This window comes from Manacus vitellinus, unplaced genomic scaffold, assembly GCF_001715985.3.
Source record: "Manacus vitellinus isolate BGI_N305 unplaced genomic scaffold, ASM171598v3 scaffold_15_pilon, whole genome shotgun sequence".
Lineage (NCBI taxonomy): Eukaryota > Metazoa > Chordata > Aves > Passeriformes > Pipridae > Manacus > Manacus vitellinus.
In genome coordinates, this window is record NW_021939122.1 from 7,601,350 (window position 1) to 7,611,786 (window position 10,437).

The window sequence follows — 10,437 nt, forward strand, 5'->3', positions numbered from 1 at the left end:
TGCGGGGTGCGCCGGCCTCGCGACCCTGGTCGGTCCCCTGTGACCGGCTCCGGTGTCATTTTCGCCTCGGCGTGCCCTGACGCACACTCGTGACTCAGGTATCTGTGTCTCGGAGGCCTCCGTGCACTCCTCGTACGCCCCAGGCACACCTCGTACCTCACACAAAGTTATTCGTACATCGGCATCAACGTTCAAGTTTTTGTCTACATCGTCACGTGCCCCTCAACAGCTTAGAGAGACTAGTATGACCTTGAATGAGTTTGACCTCATGCTTTTTTTTTAGTATCTTGGCTTTCCCTGCACTGCACTGATAATCTTGTGACTGTGATTTATTCGCTGACCGCTGAGACATCCAAGTGTAAAGACACATTTTCTGAATGAAATGTACCAAATATCAAGTGGAGATAAAACTGGGTGACCTATGCTGCGGTGTCAATGTGTGTACTTGAAAAGAAACACTAATTGAATTTTTCTGTGCACGTGAAGGTCATTTCTTTATACAAACTGCCAGTCACTACATGCATGGTTGTCCTTTAAGTAAAAATAGGTCCCATAATGGCTCCTCCTTACACCTAGAATTAGTACAGGACATAAGCCCTCCACTGTAGAACACGTACCAAGAATGAAGAGCTGTTATAACTGCCTACAGAAGACATTGCTTCATGAGAGGTTACCCGACATTCTCTCCACTTCTTGCCTACGACCAGAACATTATGTTTAGGTAACTGGAGGCAAGCAATAGAAACGCATACGCACCAAGTTGGGAAAATGAAGAAAGAGTGTTCAAGAACAAAGTAAAATTTTCTTCCTAAAACCTTGTATGATGTTCTGAAGATGATTTAAACACTTAGAATTTTCCTCATACCCTAATGCATAAGCACTTGCTGTAATTGCCAGCCCTAAAGCGATTGCACTGAAGAGGGTAGGAAGAAAGACTGGCTACACACATTTATTGCTAGAAGGAGTTGTAGTGCTTCCAAAACTGTGAAATTCTTTGAGAACTCCCTAACATAACTAATTATGCTTAAACTACAAAGCTGAAGGGTGTTGCCTGGAATGGCACAGACCTTCATGCCATTTGTTGGCAGTGCTAGGCAGCTGGCTGGGTACGCTTTGTGACCTTTGGTTACCAAGTCAGACCTCTCAGGGCATGAGGAATCCTCGCTGCCACTGTCCTCAGCTGGTAACAGTTGTCCCCTTCTCCGTCCCTGACACAGAAACTGACTGCACATACAGCCAGCCAGATGCAGAACCTGGGACCATTCCTGCAAGCCTCTTTTTCCCTGCAATTGCTGGGAGCAGACACATGAGCAGTTACTGTATCTCAGCTGAAGAATGGCAACTTTACCTTACTCCAACAAAAGCATGCACACCTTTAACTGCATACTTAAATGTCCTTGTGGTAGGAGAGCAGTCCTTCCATTAACTCTGCAATGGAATACTGTACCTGTTTCAAGTACTGTGCCCAGTTTTAGGCTTCTAAAAAACTTGTGGAATAACTAACAAAGGATTAAATAAAAACATCGAGTTCTAGTCTATGAAATGAAAGATTTGAAGGAGTATTCACTTCTGGAACAGGTAGCAGCAAAGGAAATACATCACAGTTGCTGAGAAACAAGAAAATTCCTAAGTTGTAAGTGCATTTAGGGAAATTCACTTTACACTGGAGGCAGACATTTCCTAGCACAAAGTTAGACAAGCATTAGACTGAACTGGAAGACTCAACTGTCCACTGCTGACAAGTATTTAGAAAAAGTTAAATATCTGTGAGGAACAGTCTAGGTAGAGTTGATCCAGACTTGCAGCAAGGAGAGGACAGCTTTTTGAGGTTCATTCCAATCTTTTATTTCTAATTAAATATTTCCCTAATACTTTGCTGTAAATATTGCAGAATTATGCCCAAGATAAAAGTGGACTGGACTGTGCTGCATGGAAGAAGTAGGTCAGGAAATACTGTTAGAATATGATCCAAATCATTGGCAAGTTCAGGGGGAGTATAGACCAATGGCATATAACAACAACAAATGTCACCTCAGATAATGCTGGAGAAAATATTAAAACAGTGAAATGGTAAAGACTGTCCAAATCAAGTGACAGGCTTTATGTACAGGGATGGATTAATTTCTAAGAGTGCAAGTTTCCCTGATCACATAAGCTCTCCAGCAGGAATGGATATAAACACTTCCCAAACCTTTCATTGTGGAAAGATTGTTTCAAACCGAGGTGCTGCTTTAACAAAACAATTTCTCTCTTGTACTTATGAATATCACATGAATGGATTTCTGCATCATAAATACCATCTTTTTCACATTATTTTTGTTTACACTTGTTTAATTTTGGAACAAGCTCTTAGAAAGGTTTTACATACACTCTTCAGTTTTGATTTCACAAATCTTCTGCGTTGTAAATCAAAACAAAGAAAATAAGATTAGAGTATGTTTAATGTATTATCTCTAAGGATTTAAAATGAAAGAATCTCATGTCCTCAGGTGTATATAGCATTGCTTATTTTGGGCACAGGCAAATTACAGTGTAATCTATTTGGTATTCAGGGGGAAAAGACATGAGTCTTTTGAATTAATAAAGCTGAAACTTGGAGCAAATGAACTGTTCAGCCTAATTGCACCAGCTGTGAGCCACAGGTAGGATCACAGCACCCAATTTTATGAACTCACTGCCTGATGTAGTGATGTAGACAGCCTGTGCTCTTCCAATATTCTGCACAGAGCTAGGCTGGTGATGTAAAGGCTTTAACATTATACTTAGTATTTGAAAATCTGAAACATGATAGAAAACATAATCCAGAAGAAATATGACAGAAGTGATAATGTCACATCCTCAAAACAGAACAAAAAGAAGCACTAAGCTGTCCTGAGCAGTTGGTTCAACTGTCAGAGTCTGCTGGGTTTTCATTGATATTATTTGAGACAACACATCACAGCACAACTGGCTGCAAGCAGGTACTGTTTTTAAGAGGTACCACACTCCCTTCTCTTCATACCACATATACACATTCAGTACTGCCTACTCTACATCCCTTTATATTACCTTCTATATACTTTATACATATTTCAATTGCTGCAAATCAAGAAGCAGGTGGAACATCTCTGTCCATGAAGTTATAACATGTATTACAAATTCGGTTTCTAATGGTGCAGCCAAAGTAAATTTTTTCTCTTTCTTTTACTCTAACTTTCTAAACAAACCCTATTCGACAGTTTTCAGTCTAATTTGCAAGACAACAATCCAGATAGAATCTAGGTACAATACTGACAAACAAAATTAAGGATGATTCCAGTTTTTTTAAAATTAATGTTTACTCAGTATTTCTGTCTTTCTGAACTGGAGTAGGTGGAAACTACTTGTTTATTTTAAAATATTTTCTCAAATACTTCACTGTAAACTAGCAATCTGGTGGCAAAATGACTACAAACACATTGTATGCAGAAGAATCCAGGACACAAATGGACTCAGAACAGTGAACAAGTCTGCTGTACTGACTCACTGCATATAACACATCTGCACAACAAACACTCCGTGCATTATTCCATACTTGCCTGCATTTCAGACATTCAGCTTTCTATCACCTCTTTTTATTTGTTTATAAACCCAGAGGGCAAGGCTGCAGTTCTCTAACTCTCAGAGTCAGTTCCAACTAACTACTGACTACCTTGCAATTAAGATACTTGGCCCCAGAATCCAAAGTGCTGTGGTCTAGCTTTTACAGCTTCAAAACCATTGGAACAACAAAAAAAAAAATCAAATAAAAGAAAAACCCACAAAAAAACCCCAAAACCCAAAACCCCAACCAAAATATCCCATCCTTTCAGATATGTTATCATCAGGCAACCTGGCATGAAATTTTTTAGGAACCTATGAAGATTAGCTACTCTTCCCTCATTCCATGGGGCTTCCATACTCTTGGTCTAAGGCTAAGCTAAAATATCATCAAACAAGTGCAGTCACATGTAAATTCATTACACAAGAACAACAACCACAAAAAAAATCTTACAGAGCACCAGTGGTGTTACTGTAATTCAAAGGCAGCTGGCTATAAAGCTTTGGGGATATTTTGGAGAGCAGTGGTAATGAGATGCATGTACACATCTTCTTAAACCACACAAATTGTATTATGCAATGCAAGGAGTGCAATGAAACACACTTGTGGTATAGCTGCCTGCAGATTTACGTTCAAGGGGCTACTGGCACTCTGCCATTCCTGTTTATATTCTACTCATATTACTTCCATGTTTATCCTGTTTCTGTAGTGCAGGACAGTCACACTAGTTTTTATTCAATTTTTCCTCTTTGAAAATAAAGCAAATACAGTACAGCATAATACTATTAAGAACATTCCTTGCAAAAAATCAGATACTGTTGATTTGTTTTAGGTATATTCACATACCACACATATCAAATGGAAAGCACCAAGTCCAGGAGTCTGTTAGTTCTTCCTTCTTTTTAGAACTGGGAAAAAACACCCAAACTGTTTTGGTGTATGCAGTACCTTTGATAGACACATGTTTTTTTAAAGTTCTTTTTCTCATAAATTGCAGGACTAGAAGACCAACGGTCAAACATAACTATATAATGAGAAATGATAGAGTGTAAATCAAATGGGACAAAACATCTCTAACTGTGTAAAATTCTTATCTGGAAAATGCAATGACAAAAGGGACCCAAAGGCCTCTAGTATTATTGGTGTGATCACAGGAAAGCCAAGGAAACCTTACTATGACAACAGTTAACTAACATGAAAATTCTGCTTTCCCCAGATAGTAAGGCATCTGAGAGGGGAAACTGATTGCAGATGACAGAGGAAATAAAGGGCATAAATTGAGTCATATGCCTAAATCTTTGTCAGATTGAGGACAAGAAAGATTATACTAAGACCATCAGTTCCTTCCCTTCCCACCCACCTACTACTGCAGGCTCCTTTTATTTATGCCTTCTGTGACAGTTAAAGATCTGTTGATGTTATGAAGAAAAGCCCTGCAGAGTTGAAGCTCATCTCCCCCTCACTTTCACCAAGGGACAGAAACATGGAGAAAGGCACTCTGTCTAAGCAAGAACTTTGCTTTGGCAGTCTGAACAGCTCTTAATGAGCAATGTTCTTTCCCTTTGTTGATGAAAATACAGCAAAGATAGATCTCCTGGCCCAAGCACCAAGCTTGGTGTCCAGGTAAGCCAGTTTGAATGCTACCTGGAACCCAGAATGGACTAGGACACAGAATCATAGAATGGTTTGGGTTGGTTAAAGACCATCTAGTTCCACCCCTGCCATGTATAGGGATGCCACTATCAGATTAGGGTGCTCCGGGCCCCAGCCAATCTGGCCTTGAACAGTCCCAGGAATAGGGCATCTGCAACTTCTCTGGGCAACCTGCTCCAGTGCCTCACCATCCTCAGAGTAGAGAATTTCTTCCTAACAATATCTAATCTGAATTTCTCCTCTCCTAGTTTAAAACTGTTCCCCTTGTCCAATCACTATCCGCCCATGTAAGAGAAATGACTTACACATCTAACAGCAATAGCCAACACTAAGGAATAATAGTCAGAAGAGTACATAGGTGTAGTCTGATCTTACCATCCTGCCCATCCCTGTGGCCAGACTTTGCAGCAGTCCCAGTGGTTTCTACAGTTATCCTCTGGCAGTTCTGAGATGAGGTTAGAGATTGTGGTTGCCGTCTTTCATCCCAACTGAAAAAAAGCATGCAGCAGTCACAAAGCAGTGATAACCTTTTCCCTCTAAAGCCTTTTCTGCCAATATCTCTATGGCCAACTACACAATTACCTTAATTTACACTTACTCTCCACAACTTTAACTGATCCCTGGCAGAGCTGTTGGTGCTCTTCTTTTATAGGAAACAAAAAACTTAAGTGCCTTAATTTAGACATTTCAAATAAAACTCCCCAAATTAGTAACATTTATAATCTAGTCCTTGATTATTTCTTAGGAGTATCAGCCTGTGAAGATAAAGTAGGTGTTGGAGGTGAATAATCTTTTTTTTCCCACGCCATAGTTTCTATTCTGCAGAGAGCTTTAAAAAAACACAAATAAACTGGTAATGGATTCAAACTACTAGTTATGTAAAAAAGCTAAAAAACTCATTTCAAATACACTCTCCTTTGTCTCTATCAAATCTATCTTGTACCTTAGTATTTGGCTCAGTGTACTGCTGCTTATCTTTAACTATCAAACATAAATATACAAAATGTAACTGGAAAACATGCAAGTTCACAACCCACTGATTGAGAAATACTATTCATCATTATAAAAAAAAACTATTGCAACAAGTGGCAGAGCATTTGTTAGAGAAAACAACGGCCTTTGCTCCTGACTGCTCCTCCACAGACAATTATCCTCATGTATCTATACATACTGGTTTTGCTTGCCTGAATGTCTTCACTTTCTTTTCAATTCAGCATTTTTAGGTGGTCCTTCACAATGCAATCAGGAGGGAAGCGACAGTTTTAAAACAAGCACTTTGAAAGACAGAATGGCTAACAAGTATGAAAGACTCACTCTTCCTTATTCAGCACTGCCACATCTGAAACTGGTTCTACCATCAATAGTCAGCTGCACAGAGATTTTTTACTTGTACTGGTCTGTACTCCCAGAGCTTAAATGCTGACATGAAATTCCATGGATATTAATGACAATGAAACAGGTAACAACAGAGAACTTCACTTCCTATGCCTGTGTGTGAAAGAGGAAAAAAAGGCATCTCTTGGAACTAGCTAGACACACTGCAGACAGAACTGGCTTACTCCTCTAACTCAGGAGGAAACACAGTGTCCACTAGAGTGTAGAAAGGACACAGAGGTTTTATTTTTTTTTCTTCTAAAATAGTCCAGAGATGGGAATCAGAGTAAAACAGAAACATGCCACACCTTTAGGATTTCTCCACTAGCAGGGAAGTGTATGTCTGAATGAGGATTCAAGCACATGGTTAAGTCCAAACACCACAACTCATCTGGAGTTAAAACCTTAGTACAATATGACTGTGCTTTCAGACAGATAAACCTTTCTGTTTAGGTTGAAAAAACATTTAATGTGTCCTTGTGAGATGAAGCTGAAACCACAGATAATAATACTCAAATGCTAATATTTTAAAAATACCTTTTTTATGCATGCTTGCAAAGAATGAAAGTCTTGTGTAGGACGGGACTATGCTATAAATGACAACTTTGGCCCTAAAGGCTCCAACTACCTAGCAACAAAGAAGGGAAGCAACCTTATGCTAACGTTGGGTAGGTTTGCCATATTAATGTCTTCTGAATATTTCTGGAATTAGTGACCTTTCAAAGTAATTATCACAGTGAAGAGTCTGTTCCATGCAATCCATTTTGTTTTGTTCAAGAGGCCAATTTAGAGCTTTCAGGTTTTCACAAGATCAATACAAACTATGTACACAAAAAAAAGAAAAACAGAACTATAATCATAGACTTCTGTCTTTTCATTAGATACATGGTGAAAAAACCCCTGCAATAGAAAATAACTTTCAGGGTCTCTCCTGAATAGGAGGCAACTTGTATTCCACTACGGGAACCTTAGCATCACCAAAATATTTGTTTTCTTGTAATAAAACATAGAAAGGGAAAACAAAAGCACTGTGTATCTCCTGTAAAACAGGAGATAAAGATACTTGTTTTTGTTTAGAAAACCCTTGTATATCCACTGAAAACAGAACTGATACAGCTAAGACATCTATCCCTCATATTTTTTGCCTGACTGCTCTAAATATAGTATGCATTAACTGATTTGATTTCTCTCCATTTATAAAATTTACTTAGTATACCAAAGGTGATATTCCTCTTAAAAGGAAAGAGGAAAACAAAACAACAAACACCCAAACAAACAAAAACCCAAGACATAAACAACAATCCCAAATAAAAACAAACAAACGAACGAAACAAAACAAAAAAAAAAAAAGAGAAAATATAAGCAGAACAAGCACATAAATCAGAAAGGTACAGCTACCCTGTCAGATAAAGGTATGGAAGGTATGAGAAAAATACTGATGCAGGGGTTATGAGGTATCAGTGGCCATGGACTGCAAATAAGAGAATACCCACAAATGATATTACATTAGTCTCCATTCACAGGCACAACCGCAATCTGATATAAGCTGAAATTGATATGTGTGACCTAAAATCCTAAACCAAAAAAAGATGTCTGATTCATTACCTCCTTATTATTGACAGTTTTCAGACCTTAGATCCTCCCAGAACAATCTAAAGAACACATACATAAACAAAGTAATTTTTAGAGATTAATTCCTATATTTTGAGGCAAATGCAAAGAGCACTGGTGATTGACACATCATGACTACTTTCATAGGAATAGCAAAGATAAACAATCAGTGAAACATTAACCAAAAAAACCCTCAAAAAAATCAAACAAAAAAAGCATATCTTTCCTGCAGAGAGAAATCAGTCTGGAACACTAATTTCAGTGAACTGAAAGGCTGCGATTAAAACAAAAATCCCACAGTTCTCCATCCCTAATCACCAACCAAGTTTAGGTTTGATTATAAGCAGATTGACTTCAGTCACAGCACAAAGTGATAAAAGGCAAAAGGAATAGCTCTGAATAACATAGCTCTGAATTTAAATACTTTGCAACTACACAGTGCTCTGTACCCACAGATCTTCAGACCCTTCACAAAATGCGAATAACTGTACCTCTCACCTCTCATTTAAAGAAACAAAACCAACAATGATAAAACAAAAAGTAGTGAGAACTGAGAAGAACCTGCAGACAGGTCTCACCTTCAAACTGAAATCTACATTTGGATCAGTTTGACCCAAAGCAGAAATTGAAATACTCATGCCCCTCAAGTGGAAAATTTAGCAGCAGAATTCCAGAGTCGTTCTCAGATTTTTAACTTGTTTGCCTAGGCAGGGTCAGTGCTGAAATGGAAACCTGAAATTCTGATGATTTTCAAACATAAGTCTATCTTAATTTTCTTACAGAAATTGCCACTTTTCTCACTCACAGATTTAAGAAACAGCTTCAGTTCCCCAGAAGCTGTATTCTCAGCAAAACTGGCTATTAATCTAGCAGTGCTTTAGGCAGGCTGATTAGCAGCTGAACTTACATTTCATCAGACAGAGAACAAGCTGTCTTCCATTTCAAATGACAGGGCCCTGGAAAGACTCCTCCTTCATGCTGCTTATTGAAAACAGGATCCATTTAAATTTAAAAACAAACAAACAAACAAAACCCCTTGCTTGCAGTTTCAGCAAATTAATTCATCAGTATTATCTTCCTTTGTTGAAGTTCCTTGAGCCTATTAGAAACACACATTTTCACTTTACTGACGTTTTGCTGTTCTGCTTGTAAAATTCATTGAACAGCTGCCTGTTTATCTTTGCATGTACATCCACACAAGTTGTGTCATCTGGCCGTCACCAGTATGATCAAAGTTCCAAGCACACAGGTAACTGACCTCAAAGTATGGTGTTTGAAGTCCTTGTTTGACATGATTTGTGTTACTCCCTACGTCAATAGTTATTTTATCTGTTGTTTGTTATATTTACAACTGAACAAAATAACGAGAATAGAAACTACTACTCAACCCAGCTTTCTTAAGACATTCTCCTGTTTCAGTACAGGAATAATTTCAGCTATACTAGCCTACTTTTTAAGAATAAGGCTGTACAGTATCTGCAGTGAATATGATTAATTTCTAGTGTTACTATAAATTTAAGCTCTCAATTTAAAAATCATAGTTGAGAAACATGAACATCTCACTAAAATATGCCAGGCTTTCTTCTTCGTTGCTTCAGCTGAAAATCATTCAGAACTATTACAATAAGATTGTGTTTCATATTTTCATTGCATGATGAACACCCAACAGGGAGGCAACCTGTGACTTCTTTAGGGAAGAGTGTATGTATAGCCAAATGAAACTGGGTTCCCAGTAACCAGGGACACTGAACTTTGATATGAGTTAATGATACAGAGGAAGAAGAGGAACAAAGGCAACTGAGGGGAGTGAAAGGGGAAGATGAGTAACAGACTTACCTAATAAGAGGCCAGAAATCCCAAGTTTATAGGCTGGGTTCTCTTCCCTTTATAGGCAGGCATTGGCATTAGTTGTGGTTTCATCAGATCAGACCTGCACTGTGATAGTATCTTACAAACTGCAGCCAAGGCGGAGTGTGGAGGGAGGGAAAGACAAAGAAACAAAACAGAAAGAGTGGATTAGAGGCAACAACATGGTATCATATCCATCCCAAGCAAATATGGCATGAATCTTCCCAGCATACCCATATCAATGTTCTCAATAGTATTCAAACAATTTATTAAGAATTCTGAGGTGAAAAGTTTATTCAGAAGAATGTTCATGTGATGAGGCTTTAATAAATCACCGTTCCTGGATGGAAAGAAATACATACCACATTAGATTTTCCTCCTCGAAGTACACT

General features: G+C 38.4%; 1 protein-coding gene across 3 annotated transcripts in view; it reads right to left on the reverse strand.

Annotated features, from left to right (window-relative positions):
* PANK1 (pantothenate kinase 1) overlaps nt 1-10,152 on the reverse strand; it is a 35,316-nt gene extending 25,164 nt beyond the window's left edge. Inside the window, exons 1-2 of one of the 3 annotated variants that reach the window (XM_018069150.1) lie at nt 10,034-10,152; nt 5,588-5,700 (exon numbers count right to left, since the gene is read on the reverse strand). Coding sequence is in view for 2 of the 3 variants with exons in the window: in XM_018069147.1 (XP_017924636.1) it covers nt 5,588-5,700; nt 5,795-5,898 (217 nt within the window). In the remaining variant the exon portion in view is untranslated. Of the gene's footprint in view, nt 1-5,587; nt 5,701-5,794; nt 5,914-9,104; nt 9,371-10,033 lie in introns of those variants that run through there. The other 2 variants (XM_018069148.2, XM_018069147.1) reach the window with 2 other exon arrangements.
* Between the last annotated feature and the right edge of the window lie 285 nt (nt 10,153-10,437).